Below are 20513 nucleotides of genomic sequence, written 5' to 3' on the forward strand. Positions count from 1 at the left end.
CAAAGAGAGTGGGTATGACCCTACACCGTAATAGGGACTACACGTTAAACTTGCCATACTTGAGTCCACATAGTGCCGACCAATAGACTAGATATAGCGTGCATCAAGTACACCCAGTGGAGGTTATAAAGGATCGAGGTGACCATTTGAACATGTCATCCAAGGAGATGGAGGAGTATCAAGAATTACTGAGGCAATTGGAACCGAAGTCTAAGGATAAGAGTGACGATTCTTTCGAGGACATGTCTTAGTTAGTTCTATACTTATAATGTGATAAGTGGTATGTTCTGGTCCTAATTTCTTTACTGCTTTAATGTATTTTTGATGAGGACATGACCAAGAGCAAGTGCAAGGATTCACTTGAAGGACAAGGAGGACCTATGACAAGGGCTAGAGCAAGGAAAACAAAGGAAGCTCTTCAACAAGTGTTGTCCATACTATTTGCATACAAGCCCAAGTTTCAAGGAGAAAAGTCCAAGGTTATGAGTTGTATCATGGCCCAAATGGAGGAGGACTAAATGACACCACTTCATCTCAATTTTAGAGTGTTTAGTTTGTCTAAATAATGGCTCAATCCATGTAAAGTTGGCTGACCAAAAATATGTTTTGGGTTAATCAACTAAAGGGGCTTTAGTTTGGTTTAGTTCAAGTTGTAATAAGGGTCCAATTGGCAGCTTAGGCATCAACCTTGGGGTGACTTTTGGTTGCCACAATTTTAGTTACACTCATCCATTAAGTTCTTTTAATTCCCTAGGTTAGTGGATCATTACTAAATTTAAGTGGATTGTAATTGCCTTTAATGAAGCATATGTAAAATCTGATGGTAAAGCTTCTTTATAAGTTGAACCATTTTATCAATAAACACAAGTTAAGTTTTATTCAGAAAAATTAGAGTTTATCTCTTTTATCTTAGTAAGAGTGATTCTCCTAAGTTCTTGAGTGATTTAAGAACACCCTAGCTATATCAAAGGTCTTTCACATCCTTTGTGTGTTGCCCTCGTCGGAAAGAGTGATTCTTTCCTTCCACCATTTCATCTTCAACCTTGTTCTTTCAAACCACAATTCCAGAAAATCCAATTCTACCTAGAATTATCTCGTGACCATAACTCTCGTTTTACTCGTTCAAATTAAGTGATTCTTGAGCCTAAATTGAAATTCAAAACGAGAGCTTTCACCTCGTTTTGGAATCACCTCATTTGGAGCCTTGTAGCTTGAGTTATAACCATTTCTATATTTATGTCCAGTCACCACTTAACCTACGTTTTTACCATCTCATTCATCCATTTTATGCCAAGATTCACCTTATTAAGTCCCAGGAAATTAGCCACTGCGAAACCCTTGAATCTTGCCAATTTCCCATCCTTTTCTTAATCAATTTTTTGAATTTTCCAACAAGGTTTAATCCTAGACGATCCTAAGTTAGCCCTTGTGCCATGAGGGTTCATATCAATTTTGAGAGATATTTTCTGCACAGACATGTATTTTGTTGTAACAGGAATGAAAAATGTATGGTTTAGTATCACACTATTATGGGTTGTATCAATTTCTTTGTGACACTACAAGTTTTATTTGTTTATGCATGAAAACTAAGTTACTCTACATAAGCATTTATTTTAATTCAATGCAACTATTTAGCATTTCTAGACTATCACGTTTTGTTTTGAAAAAAAGTTAGTATTGGAAGATGTTTTATTATTTATTAAGTAAAAATTAAAAAAAATGACACATACCGGTAATTGTACCTTCACTTTGATTTTATGTAGCAATCTACTTCGGAATGCTTTGTGTTGTAAAGATGTGTTAATATTGATGAAGCGGGGCTACTTTAGAATGACATAACAATTGATCTTCATCAAAAGGATCTACTTCAAGTATGGATCCTTTCTCAACTAACATCAAAATCATCATTTTGATGTTACTTCAAAATGCTTATCAGAAAGGTTCCTCAAAATACGAACCTTAGAATGACCAACTAGAATGACTTTGCTAGCAGTCATTTCCAGACAATTGTCATCTTTGTCTACTTCCTTCAGAAACTTGTCAGTTGAGTGGACTTCACTTCAATGTCTTCTTTAAAGCTTTAAGAGCATGATGAAGTCAAGTTGAAGCCTTCCAAGTGAGAGAAACTCGAGCAAAGTTCTTTGTGTGAGAAATTTGTCATTGATGCTCCAACCTTCTCAATAGAGAGAGAGACCCACTTTTTTAAAAAGCTTATAATTTGTAATAAATCTAAGATAGAAATGAGAGATTGTATTTTCCTGAGTAGAAACCCTCTTGTAAGGTGAAGATCTATGTTTGTGCAATCAAAAATACATAATCTTTTTTTTTTGTCAAAAGTCCAATAATGGGGGGCAAAGGTTGTTACCAATGGTGTTGGTTGTGGCTAGGTGTGAAATCTAGTAGGAGTGTTGGCAGGTTGTTGAAATTAAGTGATTTGTTGGTCCAACAATGGTTAGTTGTGTAGTGAAATCTCATCTTGAAAGATGAGGACTGGATGTAACCCAAGGTTAGGGTGAACCAGTATAAAAATCTTTGTGCATCATTTTCCCTTTCTCTCTTTGCACTGATTTTGTGGTTTGATCTGTTTACTATTTTTGTTAATCATTAAAACAAAAAACCTTTACAAATACTCTTAAAATTGAACCTTTCCACTTAAGTCTTTGTAAACAAGCAACTCTTTTTGAAATAGAGCTATGAATTGTAAAAACTCTTTTTTCAGACCTGCTTACATTTTCGTTCTGAACTCAGAACAATTCTTTATTATGAACTGTCTCGTTTTAACTTATATCAAAAACTTGTTTTCTTTCAAAAAGGATTTAAAAACATTATGACGCCACAATTCAACCCCTTCCTGGTATTTTTGTCACTTCACAAAATATTCCTGCATTTTTTATCCCTATGCAAATCTTTTTTAATTGTTTGAAAAACATTACACTGACATCCATTTTTACCTTACACACACCCTTAAGGTTTAAACAACTAGTAAGGGAGGGCATTGCAAGTATTAAAAACAAGGATATTTTGTGTAATTTGACGAAATCTCAGGAGTGTTAGTGTAATTTGCTTTTAAAGAAATGTGAATATCAAAGAAAAGTATTATCTTTTATTAATAGTTATAAATTATGTTGTTGTAAGTTATAATTATAGACTAAAGACTATAGAGTATTCCTTTTGGTCCTTTTTTTTATAAAAAAAAAACAAATGAGTATATGGTTTTGGTCATACTTGTAAGAAACATTGACCCACTTTAAGATGTATTAGTTATTAAATTTCTTTTATACCCTTATTTAATGTGAAAGATGTCTATTCATTATCCATGCAAGTGAATGCATTTATTGATCTATTAATAATATAAGCAAATTCATTAGTAGAAATAAATCATTCCTTGAATTACGTGTATTATCGTTAAATATTATCATTACTTCCTTCATCACAAAATAAATGTTGTTTTAGGTTAGTTTACATAGAACAAGAAAGTCGGATAAATATATGAAATAGACTAATAGTTTTACAAAACTAACTTTATTAAATAGATGAAAAGGAGTGATATTAATATTAAATTCAAAAACTAGTGACATTTATTATGGGTATTAGTGAAAAATATCAACTAATGCAAGTAAACTGTAACACTTATTCTAAAACAAATGTTTTTCCCAAATGCCACACTTCATATGAAACAAAGGGAGTACTTTCTATGAGTGTTTTTTTAATAAGATTTAAATTTATAATATTATTAATTAAATTAACTAACTTACTTAATTTTATTTGCATTGATAAATTAATTATTTGTTTTCTATATAAATTAGGGTAAGCGTGCCTTTACATATTTTAAATAAAAATAAAAGAAAAAGAAAAAAGAGTTAGAAGTTAAAAAATAAAAATAACTAACGACATGAGAATATTGGATAATTATTAAAAGATAGTAGTAGGAGTTTAAAAACTGAAAAGGACTCAATAAAAAAAACTAAAAAAAAGATAAAATTGTCTATAATTTATGAACATTAAAAGAAATATTTTCTTTATTAATAGTATAGACAAAAAAGGAGTATTCTCTTTATTAATAATATAGATTTTAAATAAAAATAAAAGAAAAGGGAATAAGATTTAGAAGTTAAAAAATAAAAATAAGATTAATAAAAAGTAACTAACAACATAAGATTAATCAGCAATTATTAAAATATAGTAGTAGAAGTTTAAAAACTAAAAAGGATCCAATAAAAAAACTGAAAATGGTAAAATTATTTAAAATTTGTGGACACCAAAGCGATATTTTCTTTATTAATAATATAGACAAAAATGAATATTTCTTTTATTAATAATATAGATCATCGAAGAGAATATAAATTATAAAAATTATAAATAGAATTTTTTGAGTTTAAAAAAGACGGGTCTATTACCGATTCACATACGGTCCACTTTTAAAATCCCTTTCCAATGACAGCAATATAAAGAAGCACACTCAATCGAAGCAAAGCACCTAGTGAAAGTGAGACTCGTTTGTATCGTACCAAGACTTGTAAAAGACTTCATTTCTTTCTTTCTTTCTTTCTCTCTCTCTCTTTTAAATTCTCGCGTTACTTATTTTTATCACTTCTCTTGCTCTTCCGCCAAGGGTTTTCGGTGTTTCAGCGAACGACGATGACCATCCAACCCTTGGATTTGCTCCGCTCCAATCTCTCCCGGGTTCGGATCCCCGAACCCACCAATCGCATCTACAAGCACGAATGCTGCGTTTCGTTCGACTCTCCGGTGATGTTTTTCTTCTCTCGTATAGTTCTGGAAATGATGAATTGTTGTTTGAAACAACTTCGTGTTGTTCTTCGATTGTTCTAATTTGATAATTCTTCTTAGAATTCGAAGGCATTGAGTAATTTGTGGTAACCACGCTGTTTGTTTGGTTAACTGTTTTTCAGAATTTTAGGCATTAGGTTTTTTATGCGAATGGTTTTGTGGTTTTTCAACATTGCGAGTTTAAGATGTTAGTGTGAATGGTTTTGGATTCCTGCAATTTTTTTGTATGTTAATGTGTATAGAGCTTCACAGTGCAGGAAATTGATGCTTGGTACTGGTTTTTTTTTTTCTGATGAATTTTAGAGGTCGGAAGGTGGTTTGTTCGTCGACATGTGTACTTTTCTTGCTTTCGGGAAGGATTTTGTTGGTTGGAATTATGAGAAGACTGGAAATCCTGTCTATTTGCATATAAAGCAGACAAATAAATTAGTTCCAGAAGACCGGCCTTCAAAGAAACCTACTCTCTTGGCTATAGGTGTGTTAAATTTAAAATCACTTCATTCTTGGCAATATATGTGATCATGCATCTCATGAGAAAACATTATGATGTGCTTTGTGACTATTTCTGTGTTCGTTTTCAATCTTTGTTCAGTTGTTAAGCACGACTTCTGTGTTTGTCACTTACATATCTTGTTTGTCACAAGCTCTAATCAATGTTTTAAATGTCGCTCAGTTACACAAAACTGGGTGTAACAAAACGGTTTTGCCCCTCAATGATACCGTTACAGGATGATATTGTGGAGTGAAAAGAAATCACATATTTTGATTGTGCAACTAAACGTTGTTCCGGCCACAACACAGCTTTGAAAATGCCGTTTTGTCCGATACTTTCCCCCAAAAACCTGTTTCAAACTTGTAACCTTTTCTGCCTCTCTGGAATTGAAGCCTTTGTAGTTTGTAGCTTTGCCCTTCATCAAAATTCATGAGCATAGGTCCACCGTTCACCCACCAGGCCTCTGCTGTGCGCATCTTCCCAATCTCTGTTCAGCAGCTATTAATGTGACTTCTGGGTGTTGAGGGAGGAGAAGAGTCGTTTGTTTGTGTGTGTGTGTGTGTGTGTGTGTTTGGATGGTTGTGGTTGTATCTGGGAAGGGGATTGTGCGGTTGGAAATTTTGGAACTATGGGTTTGACAGTGTGTGTGCGTGTGAGTTGGGTGTGTCCATGTGGGTCAGTGTTGGGGGATTTGGGCTGAGTGGGTCGATCTCAACATGTGTGTGTGTATGTGGTGTGATTGAGACTTGTGGCTTTGTCGGGTGGGGATTGAGATAATATTAATTATATATTATTATGCATTAATAGGATTATATAATAAATTAATAATACATGAAATTTTAATATAATTGTGTCAAGGTGTGCACAATACACACCACAACAACCTCAATCTGCATTGCCAAATCCACAATACTCGTAATCGCAAAAACCTAAATGCAACCGTGGCCGCAATTTAAAACCTTGCTCTAACATTCTAGGTATTGGGTTGTGGAGTAATCAGTTTGGCAGTTTTGTGAAGGCTAAATTATTATTCTTTCCAATATTTGAGTTTTTGACAATCAGCTGTTCCTTTTTCGGGTAACATAATTTTATCTCTCTTATTAATTTCTAGGTGTTGATGGGGGATTTGATAACAATGAGCCAGAATATGAGGAAACTCATAGTGTAGTTATATTACCTGAGTATGTTTCTCTTCCATTCCCTTCTGTGGAATTGCCAGAGAAGGTACTTATTCTCCTCTTTTTAGTTTTCTGTTTATTTCCCCCTTTCATTATTTCAAGAGAATATGTATGCTATATAGGAGTTTAGTTTAGTTATCTCATTTGTTATAAATATTTTAGGTAAGGTTGGCAGTTGATGCAATCTTACTAGCTGAGGGTGCTGAACGAAAGGAGCAACTTGCAGCATGGACTGCTGATAAGAAGAAAGTTAGTTCCTATGCAACAAATTTACAACAAATTGACAATGGTGTTGTTATTCCACCATCTGGGTGGAAATGTGCTAAATGTGACAAGACTGACAATCTTTGGCTAAACCTGACTGATGGAATGATTCTTTGTGGGAGGAAAATGTGGGGTGGAACTGGTGGAAACAACCATGCTGTTGAGCATTACCAAGAGACAGGCTTCCCTGTTGCTGTAAAGCTTGGAACTATCACTGCTGATCTTGAAGCAGCAGGTGATGCCTTCTTGCTGAATATTATGTTTTGTCTTGTATATGCTCTTTGATTAATATCAATGGCTTACTTGTATGATTTGCAGTCTGTAAGTGTGAAAGGAAACTATTATGCCCTTCTGATTATTTCAGGGTTACGATTTGCGAGGTTTTTCTTTCCTTTTTCAATTGTTATTTTTTAATGATCTGGTCAATTGATTATGATGTAGCTTTTTCTAAACTGTATTTTTTGCTCCTGTTCAAAATTTAAATCCTAATTAAATATAAAGATAATTATCAATTTTAATATCTCAAATTTGAAATTCCCAATGCTGACGGAAGAGTATTTCCTTATGAAATGTAAGCATAGACAGTTTTTCTCATTTTATTCAAGGTGGAAGGGATGGGGATAAGATAAAGTGGAACTGTTTTTTAATAGTTTTAAGCTTGGATTCACCATACATTATGTGCGAAATTCTAAACCATTTTAAAGAATGATGTTTTTTTAACTTGTGTTTATCCATTTGATTCATCCCAAACACCATGTTATTTTTATCTGATGACAATATTTAAAGATAGAATTATGTACTTTGAAAGTTAGATGCAAGCTTGCCACTTTTCCACTGTCATGCTGAAAGAGATAAGTTAGAAATTTATCATGATTTTATCAATTGAGGTTTAAAGGTGTCATTATTTAAGTACATTTGTCACACTGTGATGCTTTGTTTCACACTAAATAGTTATGTTTCTATATAATCTAAATATGCTCTATGGAGTAAATGATGAACTTTTTCATTTTCTGTGGTGTGCTAATTATGGGTAATGTATTGTGACAGCACAGATGTTTACTCTTATCCAGATGATGAAAGTGTCTTGGATCCACAATTAGCGCAGCATCTGGCATTTTTTGGCATTGACTTTTCATCACTACGAAAGGTTAATTATTTATCTTGAAATGATACTTTTCACGCACAATAAAAAATATATTAATTATTAATCTTGAGTATAAACTTTTGTCTTGTTACTCCAACAGGCATGGCGTAAGAGTGTACTTAAAATTAATTAAATTTAAATATCACTTGACTCTTAATATTTTAAACTGGTCCAATTTCTTATATTCAGACTGAAATGACAACTGCTGAAAGAGAACTTGATCAAAATACGAATTTTGATTGGAATCGAATCCAAGAAAGTGGACAAGAAGTAGATCCAATTTTTGGACCTGGATATACAGGATTGGTCAATATTGGAAACAGGTAGAGTTGGTCCCTACTATTTTCTGCTTATTATAAAATACAAGTTTGACACTTCTGTATTTCATTTTGTTTTCTTCCAGTTGTTACATGGCAGCAACTATGCAAGTTGTGTTTTCAACAAGATCCTTCACATCACGGTCTGTTCATGTCTCTTATTTTTTCTTGCAACTGTTTGAACCCTGTTTGCATTTACTTCAATTTCTGTAATTTCATTCTTAGGTACTATTTGAACCAAAGTCTAAAGAAGGCATTTGAGATGTCTCCTGCTGATCCCACTGTAGACCTAAATATGCAGTTGTAAGTGCATGTTTGGATTAGTTTATTGTGTTTACAAAAGCTTATAATCAAAATCATAGAATTTTTGTTTAAAATGTCTTTTTCGTATATAAATTAACAAATCTATCATGTGCTAAGTAGCTAGCTTATTTTAGGTTATTAGATTACTATTACAATATCTTATTTGGTAGTCATGTTTTGTCTATGTGAATACATGCGTATTGGTCCTTTGTTTGTGCATGTATGGAAGAGAATGAAAAATCAAAAGATGAAATGTTCAGTCAACTTTTAAACTTACATGATGAAGTGAGACATTGTGTAACAAGATTGACTATTTTTTTCAAAACATTGCCAACTCACCAAAGCTTACTACAAAAATCACATTTTTTTTTTGTTTATATTTAGAATTAATCAATCAAGTCAGTTTGATAAAATAGCACAAATAGATATTGAAAGTTGAAACAACAATAGCCTTATCTCGCTAGGTGAGATTGACTACATGAAGTCATGAATCACATTTTTCCATTAGGCTCAATTAAAAACCTAATTATTGGGGATGTTGTCCACTGTGCGATTCCTTTTAATAATTTCTTTAAATGTCCTTCTTGGTCTCCCTTTAGCCCCCTTTTCAATGGGTTAAAAATCATGCAATCTACTCTGTTTATTGGTGCCTCTAGTGACTTCTTTGCATGCGCCTAAATATAATATCTCCTTATATACAGTCATTCTGTTATCTTTGTTTATGTGTGTGACTACGCATTCATCTTAAGATACAGTTATGTTATTCCCATTTTTTTATCTTGTTCTTTTAGAGCTCAACATTCAGAGTATAGCTAGTCGTATAGTAGTACGATAAAACTTCCCTTTGAGCTTGATAGGTATTTTGCAATGGCAAATAACTCCCAATGTCTTTCTCGTGTTTAACTACTTAGCTTGTATCATACATGTGATGACTTCATTAATTTCCCCCATCAATTTGTAATATCTATCTCATATACTTAACTTAGAAACATATCCAATTTTTATCTGTAAGTCATTTTCTTCTTGTTTCTTGCTAAAATTCAATGCATATGCTCTTAGTCTTACTTAAGTGAAACTCTTTGTTTCAATATTTGTTTCCACAGCTCAAGTTGAGTTAACGTCTTCCCTTAATTCCTCAATCAAAACTATATCATCCACAAAAAGCATGCATTTACAAATAATCTTTTGTATTTCTCTGAAAGCACATTGAAGACTATATTAAATAAGTTTGAACTTAAGGTTGATGAGCCCTGATTGAAACCTATCCTTATAGGAATTTTCTTAACCTTTCCTCTAGGAGTTTCCATACTAGTAGTTATCCTATCATACATTCTTTTTGAAAGCCTTCTTCCACAGAACGTCTCTTGACACTTGATTGTATAATTTCTCTAACTCAATAAGAACTCTATGTAGGTCTCTTTGTTTCTTTGGTACCTTTCCATCAACCCCAATAGAAGATAAATAGCTTCTGTTATATAGACTATCCTGAGTCCCTGACATAAATCTAAATTGATTCTCTGCATTCTTAGTCTCTTTTCTTAATCTATGCACAAATACCTTTTTCTGTAGTTTCATAGTATTGCTCATAAGTTTTATCCCTTTGTATTTACTCAATTTTTGTTATATATCGATATTGAAGAGCTATGGGATAACTATTTCTGTCAGCTTTTCAAAAATAGGCATGGATTGACCAATATGGAAGGATTAGAAATAGAAGTAGACAAACAAAAATTGGATTACTATAGCAAAATTCAAGTTTGAGAGTTAAAAGAAGACATTGAGAATTTGATATCTTGATGGATGAGAAAAATTTATTTTCCTTCATCCTTAATACATCATACTTGATCCAAATGTTTTGATTTCCTTTCCTTATTCTTGGCAAGCTTATATGTCTTACATTCTTCATTCTTTGTTCCAAGATCTGAGTAAAAGTCCTCAAAAGCTTTGGATTGTTTGTCACTCACAACTTTCCATGTCTCATTTCTAAACTTTTGATATCTTGCCCAATTTTTAACAATATTGCACCTATGTAAGGCCTTAAAACACTCCCTTCTATTTCATACTTTTTTTGAACACTTTCATTCCATTAACAAGATTCCTTCTCTCTTGCTCAAAAACCTTTTCATTCACTCAAGATAATTTGGCAACCTTCCTAACCTTCTTAAACTTCTTGTCCCAAATAAGGTTAACACTACCTTGTGATTCTCAATTATCTTCAACAATTTCTTTTTGAAGTCATTTTTATCATCCTTGAGCTGCTACCACTCAAAGTAGTCAATCGTGCCCACTTTAGCGGTGTGGTGAGGGTTTCCTACCACAGTGATTGCAGCCATGTTTTGATGTCAAATTGTTGTACACCTGCAAATAAGCGGCTGCGACTTCAACATTTGTGGTGAAAAATCGCATTTGTTCCTTTGTTTTACATTGCTGCTCCATTTTTGTTTTTGGGTTTTAAGGTTTTTTAGGTGGCGCTTGGTTTGAGTGTTTTCTGTTTTCATTTTTAAAGAAAATAGAAAACAAGGATGAAAATATGTTTGCTTAAAATTTAGAAAACATTTTCTCTAGAAATATTTTCAAAAGCATGTCGAAAACTGAAAACTACAAATTAACATTTCCAACCTTTTCTGAAGAAGTGAAAACAAGGTAGCACCTTAGAGTACTTTCTTCTTGATACATGTTTTGTAAATCTCGAAAATGAAAATTATTTTCAGAAAATAAACACTCAAACCAAGCGCCACCTTAATTTTTTAAACCTTTTTGTTTTTGTCCCCCCTATTAATTCTTTTATCTTTCCTTTTTAAGTTTCCTCCTTTTTACGTGAACATTCGCATAACATGTTCCCCTTTTTATGTGTTTCTCTCTTTTTTTTTTGGTTTGTTGGACTTCAATTTGAGTCCAGCTTAGTTTCTCTACTTATATATACAACAACAACAACAACAACGCCTTATCCCACTAGGTGGGGTCGGCTACATGGATCAACTTATATATATATATATATATATATATATATATATATATATATATATATATATATATATATATATTTATAGCATAAGATATATTGTAATAAAATAAGTAATAGTAGTAATAAAAAATGTGATAAACTACTTTCTTTTAATGCAAAATGTAATAAACTATTTAAACATAACATATAATAATACTATTATTATTTACTAAAATCGGATTTAATAGGTTATTTGTGTAAATAATCCCATATGTATAAATCTACCTGCTTCCTCCATGGAAGAAATTGTTTATGAAAGGAGGTAGTTCAAGGTAGAGACCCTTTTAATTATAGTTTAATGAAATTTAATTATAGTTTCATTTATTGACAGAACAAAATTGGCTCACGGCATACTTTCTGGTAAATATTCTGTTCCGGCATTTGAGGTATGCCCCCATAACTCAGTAAACTTTCGTTTGAAATTTTGTTTAGAGTCTTTGATAATTTGTGTTACCTTCGTCTGGCATCCAGAATGATGAAAAAGAAAATGTTGCTACTTCAACTACAACTGCTGTAAGCTTTCTGGCTCTTGGGTGTTTAAAAATTTAAATTCTTACTCTACGTTTACCTTAATGATTACTGAATTTTCATATATTGATTAAGTACTTATTTTTTTGTTCATTTCTTCTTTTTTTTGCTTCCCTTTAGATTTATATGCTTTACAAGCTTTTTTGTGATGGAACAATTTTTTACATGGGATGAACTTTAATTATGATGGTTTTGGATGTGTTGCTGTGCCTTTTGGTTGAAGTCTCTGCTAGAAATGAAAGATTCATGTTATTGAATGTTTTTACATATCCTCTTTCTTGTTCTTTCTTATCTTGATCCATTTTCTTTGCTCATTTTTTCTGTCTGCCCATGTTCACTTTCTTCAAACATTAGAAACAAGAAGGGATACGTCCACATATGTTTAAATCTGTAATAGCTGCCAGCCATCCTGAATTTTCATCTCCGAGGCAACAGGTATGTTTAGAACTATTTTTTTCCCGTCCATGCATTAATGATATAAGAAACATTCAATATTTTGCAGTTTTATATGTCAAAAGTTATTTATGAATTTTAGTTGAAAGCAAACATAGGTGGCCATTTGATTGTGAATTATGTTGTTTTTAATTATTGTTTTCACTATTAATTACAAAATGTCACAATACTCTTAATTTTACTATTAAATTATAGTTGCAGTCTTACTCTTAATACTTAGTTTTCATCATTTGAAGTCTATGCTCAAGGCCTATGATCAATATTATCTTTGTCATAACACTCAACAATTTATTAGTTGATTTTACTTTCTTTTTTTTATAATAATAATAGGCCATATGCTTATTTGCCTTTTAAAAAGTCTGATGTAGATGATGTATAAGCATAAGGTGTTCTGATTCTTCAAAATGCTGCTATCCTTGATTTAATATACAGTATATGTATATTCTTCTGCTTAAAGTCATGTTACTATGCTATCTTTAGTTTTTGATTGCTTGATTCCAATTTGATGTTAGGATGCTTTAGAATTTTTCCTACATTTTCTTGATCAAGTTGAGCGAGCTAATGCTGGGAAAGTTGAACTGGATCCATCGACGAGTTTCAAATTTGGTATTGAAGATAGAATTTTGTGTTCATCTGGAAAAGTTACATATAATAGAAGGCATGACTACATTCTTTCTCTCAATATCCCATTACATGAGGCAACTAACAAAGGTGAATATTTATGTCACTAGCCTTTCCTTATGTGAGAATTGAAATGTCTTTGGGATCTCAAATCTAATACTTGTTTTGTTTTGAGAAATTTCAGAAGAATTAGAATCCTTTCACAAACTGAAAGCAGAGAAACTTGCAGAAGGAAAGGAAATGTAAGTTGAGATGCTCAGAAATCTTTTTATTTCATTCATATGTTTCTATGGATGCTTCTGAGCGTATTTATTCTGATAGAAATGCCAATGAGATTGTGCGTCCAAGGGTACCTTTAGAAACTTGCCTTGCGAATTTCTCAGCTCCTGAGGAGATACATGATTTTTACAGTACTGCTTTGAAGACAAAGACAACAGCACTGAAGTAAGCATGTTGAAGTTTCAAAATATATTATATTGCAGTGCCATGCTTACTGTATCAGATAGAAGTTACTTAGCTATATAATGGATTTTCTTTGGTTTCATGAATTGTTTACTAAGTCTTTGTTGAGTGGATGACAATCACATTTGTTTAGGCATTATTTTGCCAAGCTAATATAGTAATAACTTATAACCTTATTGCTGAAACAACATTTATTCCGTAGGACTGCAGGTCTGACCTCATTTCCTGATTACCTGGTGTTACATATGCGGAGATTTGTTATGGAGGCAGATTGGGTACCAAAAAAGCTTGGTATGTTATGTCTTTATATGCCTATTAACGTTAAAAAGGTATTATATATTTTGTTAAGCATTTTTCTTCTTTCAGATGTGTACATTGATGTTCCTGATATCATAGATATCAGTCACATGCGCAGCAAAGGTCAGCAGTCTGGGGAAGAGCTATTACCTGATGGTGGTATGTAAGAAGTTCTCTGTTCGAGTGATATCTTGTAGTTTCAAATAAAGAAAAGCAGATAATTTGTTACATAGAAATCAGATGTACAAAAATTGTGTCAAAACTGAACTAAATTCTGTGTTATTGTGCTCACATGTGTCACTTCTGTTTTTATATGTTTAAGGTCCCTCTGCTATATCATTGGTGAAATTTGATTTGAAGAGATTGAATTTATGGCTCACTATGATGTAATATCACTTCCCATTGCTGATGATTCACATAATCTCAGTCCACTAAATTAGTTTTTTAATGCTCTTTTTTAATCTGTCTTAAACCGAACCTGTTCATTTCTTATGACTAGTATTAATATAGAAGAATATAGTTGGTCTGTCATTTTGTCTCAAACAGAAATTTTATCTTAAATAAATACACGTGATGAATCTGATCATACAACCTTAGTTAATGTTGAATGTTTTTGTATTTTTATCTACATTTGGTAGCTTAGTTGGTAAGCTTGTTTAGAAGGGCAGCAGTGAGTTGTCACTATCATTGCCCTTCTCTCTCTCTCTCTTGTATTCTAATATATATGTAACCTTTTGAATTTAATAAAGCTAAGAGGAAAAGGAGGGTGTTTTTACTCCTTCAGTTTCAAGTTGGCATTAGAGCGGGTTTGTCCGCCGTCGCCGCCGGCCGCCGCCATCTCCGGTCAGTTTTCTCCGGCGAGACCAGGGTTAGGATTGCCTCAAAAAGCGCGACCCACCCCTGGAAGTCGCGCCTCCAAAGGAGCCGCCACCCGCCGCCATTCTCACGTGCGTTCTCGGGCGCGTGAAGCCCATGCGCCGCCACCAGTCTGCTCGTCGGCCTCTTTTGAGTCCGTTCTAGCCCTCAATTTCGAGTTTTGTTGCCTGGAACATATCACCCCACTCTTCTCTCCTTTTTACCCCTTTAGGGTTTCATCTTGTGGGTCAAAATGGCTGCCTCTGGACCTATTTTCTCCTTCTCCGGGACTCCGACCATCACTACTGCTAAGCTGAACTGGAAGAATTATCCCTCGTGGTCTGCTTCCGTGGAACTTTGGTTTCTCGGTCAAGGACATCATGACCACTTGGAGAAAGCTTCCGATTCCGTTCCAAATGACAAGAGACCTGAATGGGAGAAGCTTGACTATCAGCTCTGCGCTATATTATGGCAATCAGTTGAGCCGGATATTTTGGAAATTCTTAGATCCTTTAAAACGTGTCGTTCTTTTTGGAAGAGAAGGCCCAGGAAATTTTTGTCAATGATATCCAAAGCTTGTTTGACGCAACCATGAAGGTTATAGCCCTCAAGCAAACTAGTCATGGCATGATCGCTCATGTGGGTAAGGCTCGGGCTGCCGTGGAAGAGTTGAGAAAGTTCCTTGTAGCTGATTCATTGGAAGAAGTGAACAGGAAACTTGACAAGTTCTACATGGTCCTTATTCTGAGGAGCTTACATTCAGACTTTGATCATGTTCGTGATCAAGTACTTGCTGGGGACCAAGTTCCATCTATGGATTCCCTTATCACTAGACTTCTCCGCGTGCCTCATTTATTGAAGGATGAGAATCCTGCCGATGGTGTGGAGACGTCAGCCATGGCTGCGTCTCGAGGAAGAGGAGGTAGCCGCAACAACAGAGGAGGTTGCAGTGGAAGGGGTGGACGTCCTCATTGCACTTATTGCAAGAGGATGGGTCACACCCAAGAGAATTGTTACTCGTTGCATGGGTTTCCCGACAAGGTCGCACAGGTCTCTAGATCAGAGAAGGCAGAGTAGTTTAGATTTTCTGATGAGGAGTATCAGGAGTATTTGAAGCTTAAATCCGAGAAACCCAACAACCAAGCTCAATCCTCATTTGAACCATGTTTTTCAACAGCTTGTATCTCTCAATCCATTGAAGGTTCTAGTCCTTGGATACTCAACTCAGGTGTCTCTGATCATATTTCTGGTAATAAGTCCTCCTTTTCATCCTTTTCTTTTCCAAAAATTCCTCACCTTGTTACTGTAGCCAATGGTTCCAAGGTTGCGTCTCAAGGAAGTGGTCAAGTTTCTTTATCTCCTTCTCTGAAATTGAATTCTGCGTTATTCATTCCTCAGTGTCCCTATAATCTAATTTCATTAAGTCAGTTAACTCGTTCGTTAAATTGTTCAGTAACCTTTATTGTTAATTCGTTTGTTATTCAAGAACATGGGACGGGGCGACTGATTGGAGAAGGACATGAATCACGAGGACTTTACTATTTGGAATCCAGTCCACCTGGGGCTTGTTTTGCAATCTCAAAGCCCAAACTTTTGCATGATCGTCTAGGTCACCCAAGTTTACCAAAATTGAAGATGATGGTTCCTAGTCTCAAGAATCTTCGAGTCTTAGATTGTGAGTCTTGTCAATTAGGAAAACATGTCAGGTCGTCATTTCCTCAAACTGTACAAAGATGTAACTCGACTTTCTCTACCATTCATTCTGATATTTGGGGACCAAGTCGTGTTACATCTTTTGATTTTCGATATTTTGTAACCTTCATTAATGAATTCTCCAAATGTACTTGGATTTATTTAATGAAAGACAGATCTGAACTTTTGCCTATATTCGTGTCATTCTACAATGAGATTGAGAATCAATTTGGAAAAACAATTAAAATTTTCAGGAGTGACAATGCTAAAGAATATTTCTCTCATGACCTTTCTTCTTTTTTGTCTTCCAAAGGTATTCTACATCAGTCCACATGTCCTCACACACCACAACAAAATGGCATAGTAGAAAGGAAGAATCGTCATCTTCTTGAAACTGCACGTTCCCTAATGCTAAATTCAAATGTTCCTACACATCATTGGGGAGATGCAGTGCTTACTGCTTGTTTCCTAATCAATAGGATGCCCTCTTCTTCTCTTGAAAACCAAATCCCTCACTCAATTGTCTTTCCTCATGATCAACTATTTCATGTCTCTCCTAAAGTGTTTGGTTGTACCTGTTTTGTCCATGATTTGTCTCTTGGTTTAGACAAACTCTCTGCTAGGTCAGTCAAATGTGTGTTCTTGGGTTATTCTCGTCTTCAAAAAGGTTACAAATGTTATTCTCCAACCATGAGACGATACTACATGTCTACAGATGTAACCTTCTTTGAAGACACACCCTTCTTCTCACCCTCCGTAGACCATTCTTTGTCTCTCCAGGAAGTTCTTCATATTCCTTCTCCTTGTCCTCTAGATGACTCAGACCAAAATGTCAGTGTTGTTCCATCTTCTTCACCAAATTCACCTGAAATTGTATCTTCACCTTTGATTACAGATCAATCGAGGACAACACAAATTGGATTTCCAGTACCTGAAGCTTCTCCTCGTGATTCTCGTTCTTCTTCAACCAGTCCTCCACTCATGGATCCTTCCACTTCTTCTTCTCATTTTGACTCACATTGGCCCATTGTCATCAGGAAAGGTACTCGCTCTACTCGTAATCCTCATCCTATTTATAATTTCTTAAGTTACCTCCGTTTGTCTCCTTCATACAGTTCCTTTGTTTTCTCATTGTCCTCCCTTACTATTCCTTCCACTGTCCGTGAGGTACTTGATCATCCTGGTTGGGGACAGGCTATGATTGATGAGATGCAGGCTCTTGAAAATAATGGTACTTGGGAGCTTGTTCCTCTTCCTCCTGGTAAGACCACTGTGGGTTGTAGATGGGTCTACACTGTTAAAGTTGGGCCCAACAGTAAGCTTGATCGGCTTAAGGCTCGCTTGGTGGCTAAGGGCTACACACAGGTATATGGCATTGATTACTGTGATACTTTCTCTCCTGTAGCCAAACTCACCACTGTTCGTTTGTTTCTTGCTATGGCTGCTATCCGTCATTGACCCCTCTATCAGCTTGATATTAAGAATGTCTTCCTCCACGGTGATCTTGAGGAGGATATTTATATGGAGCAACCTCCTGGGAAAGGAGGGTGTTTTTACTCCTTCAGTTTCAAGTGTTAACTTGCAAATTTTGCTCCTTATCAATTTTTCAACTCAGTTATAAAAAGTTGTGCCTTTTCATTTTAATAACAATTATTTTAACTGAACTAAATCTGAAAATTATCAAATCTTGACATTAATTATTTGTGATTTACAGTTCCTGAAGAGGAAGATTCAAACAAAATTTCGGCCAACGATGAAATTGTTGCCCAGCTGGTTTCCATGGGCTTTAACCATCTCCATTGTCAGAAAGCTGCTATAAATACATCCAATGTTGGAGTAGAAGAGGCAATGAATTGGTTGCTATCTCACATGGATGATCCAGGTACCTGACATTTTTTTAACTATCATGTAAAACAAACTTGTTTGTAAGTTACCTGGTAATATCCAGGACAATAATGCTGGATAAATTTGTTTTACGTAGACATTGACAATCCTATTTCCAAAGGCCATGGCTCTGAAACTGTTGACCAATCAAAAGTTGATATTCTAATTTCTTTTGGATTTGAAGAAGAAATTGCTAGGAAGGCTCTGAAGGCATCGGTAATTTCTTTTTTATTTTTTTATTTTCCCCTCTCCCTTGTGACTGTAGGATTAGGTTTTTGATAAAATGTGCCTCAATGTTTGACTATACAAATGGAAATCACTGTTCTGTAGGATGGTGACATTGAGAAAGCAACGGATTGGATATTTAACAATCTCGATGCATCAGTCTCCAGTATGAATGCTGCCCCATCAACCTCTGCATCCACTACCAATGATGTTAACCTACCCGATGGAGGAGGGAGTAAGTTGCTTTCACTTTATGACGTACCTTGTTGTGGATTTTATTGATCCTTAATTAATTAAAAGGGGGGGGGGGGGGGGGGGGCGGAGATTGTAATTATTGTGAATCATTATCATTTTCCCCTCTCACCACACCTCAAAATTTTGATCTGGCTAATCTGTTGTTTGTGTTGCCCACATTTTTCCTTCCATGTTACGTCTAATCGATAAAAATTTTGTTGGGTTGGGTGGTAGGGTGTTAAAATTGTTTCATCTTCTTGTTTGTATTAATTTAACAATCTGATTTTATTTTTCAACCTCCCGCATTCCAGAATATCGACTTATGGGGATTGTGAGCCACAGTGGAACTTCTACGCAGTGTGGCCACTATGTTGCTCACATTTTAAAAGATGGTAGATGGGCAATTTTCAACGACAACAAGGTCGGGGCATCCATTGATCCTCCAAAGGAAATGGGCTATCTTTATTTCTTCGAAAGGCTTTGATTGGTGTTAGGCTTTCAACAAGGTGAATATTTCAACCATTAAGAGGCGCAGGTCGTTTTTGAATGGCCTTAACATGCCACCTACTTCTGCTGATGTGATAATATTCATGCTACCTTTCCTTGGTGGCATGGTAAACATTCCTCTAGTTGGCCGAATCTTCTTTTCTTGGTTCTCTGCGGTATTGAAGCATTTTGGAACTTCACATTGCATTCATCTTCTATAAATTGCATGTTTAGGAATTCAAATTACAATGGAGACGGATTGTCAGTTCTAGGGATTCAAATAACAATACAACGAATGCAGTTTAGTGAATGTTTATACAACTTCATTTTTCTGATGTCTAAAACCGGTTTCTTTGAAAAGTTTGTATGACTTTTGTTTGTTCTTGCCTTCACAAAAGCATAAATTCTTTCTTTGGCAGTTAATAGCTGAAAAAATATGTTCTATTTGAGTGCAGTAATTCACGTATCTTGAAGACTTGAACCAAAAAACGAATTTGTTCTATTTGAGTGCAGTAATTCACGTATCTTGAAGACTTGAACCAAAAAACGAATTTATTCTAATTTTTCCAAACATTTGAAAATATAGTTTTGATTAGTCATACCATGACAATATTCCTTGGAGAATAGTTCATGAAATAGTTTTGATAAAAATATAGAAGCATTTTTATCAAATCAGAATTTTATTTGCCGATAAAAAAAAATTTACCAAGAAAAATTAGGTAAAAACAAGAGGTAGTCATTTAATGTTCCACGAAGATTTTAAAAGGATTAAAGGACCTAAGGTCATCTCCAATAGAAAATGTTTGATGAGTTTCTTAGAATAAAAAATGGTTTTTTTTTATTTTCTTTTATTGTTGGAGTAAGTCTAGTTGGTACTTTAGGTTTTTTAAGTTTTCTTAAGTGTTAGTTTGAATATTTTATATAAGTAATTGATTTTCAAAGTTTTTTAAAAATAAAAAATAATTTTTTGCCCCAAATTAATTTAATATGTTTTGAGATTTTCGAAGTGATAGTTTTGGTCATTAGGGATGCAATCCTACCTTTTCAAGGACATTGGATAGAAGACTCCAAGAAGATTGAGTCAGAGATACAAGAGAAAGTCCTAGGGTTCCCATGAGCCTTAGGGTAGATTTTTTGCCTATGGGCTTAGTATGAGTTCACTTATCTTAGATTAAAGTTTCATTATTTTTAGACCTTTATTTAGGGTTTCATAGTGTAGGGAGGGTATCTTAGTAATGTAAGATTTTTCAGTCCTTGTATTTTAGGACACTTGTATTAGGGT

At 34.4% G+C, this 20513-nt stretch overlaps 1 protein-coding gene across 2 annotated transcripts; it reads left to right on the forward strand.

Annotated features, from left to right (window-relative positions):
• The first annotated feature begins 4425 nt into the window (after positions 1-4425).
• LOC100805602 (ubiquitin carboxyl-terminal hydrolase 14) lies at positions 4426-19575 on the forward strand. Of its 2 annotated transcripts, XM_006592521.4 has the most exons (21): positions 4426-4516; positions 4613-4749; positions 5095-5266; positions 6396-6508; positions 6625-6961; positions 7779-7873; positions 8060-8193; positions 8274-8330; positions 8413-8490; positions 11826-11880; positions 11966-12007; positions 12377-12457; positions 12988-13186; positions 13281-13338; positions 13418-13540; positions 13761-13849; positions 13925-14014; positions 18117-18284; positions 18384-18502; positions 18617-18746; positions 19057-19575. In XM_006592521.4, the coding sequence occupies exons 2-21, from the start codon at positions 4639-4641 to the stop codon at positions 19227-19229; spliced, it is 2424 nt and encodes an 807-aa protein (XP_006592584.1). In that variant the 5' UTR covers positions 4426-4516; positions 4613-4638; the 3' UTR covers positions 19230-19575. The 2 variants fall into 2 exon arrangements, with proteins under 2 accessions (XP_006592584.1, XP_025980416.1); XM_026124631.2 differs by having other exon boundaries at positions 4482-4749.
• The last annotated feature ends 938 nt before the right edge of the window (positions 19576-20513 follow it).

This window comes from Glycine max, chromosome 12 (genome assembly GCF_000004515.6).
Source record: "Glycine max cultivar Williams 82 chromosome 12, Glycine_max_v4.0, whole genome shotgun sequence".
NCBI lineage: Eukaryota > Viridiplantae > Streptophyta > Magnoliopsida > Fabales > Fabaceae > Glycine > Glycine max.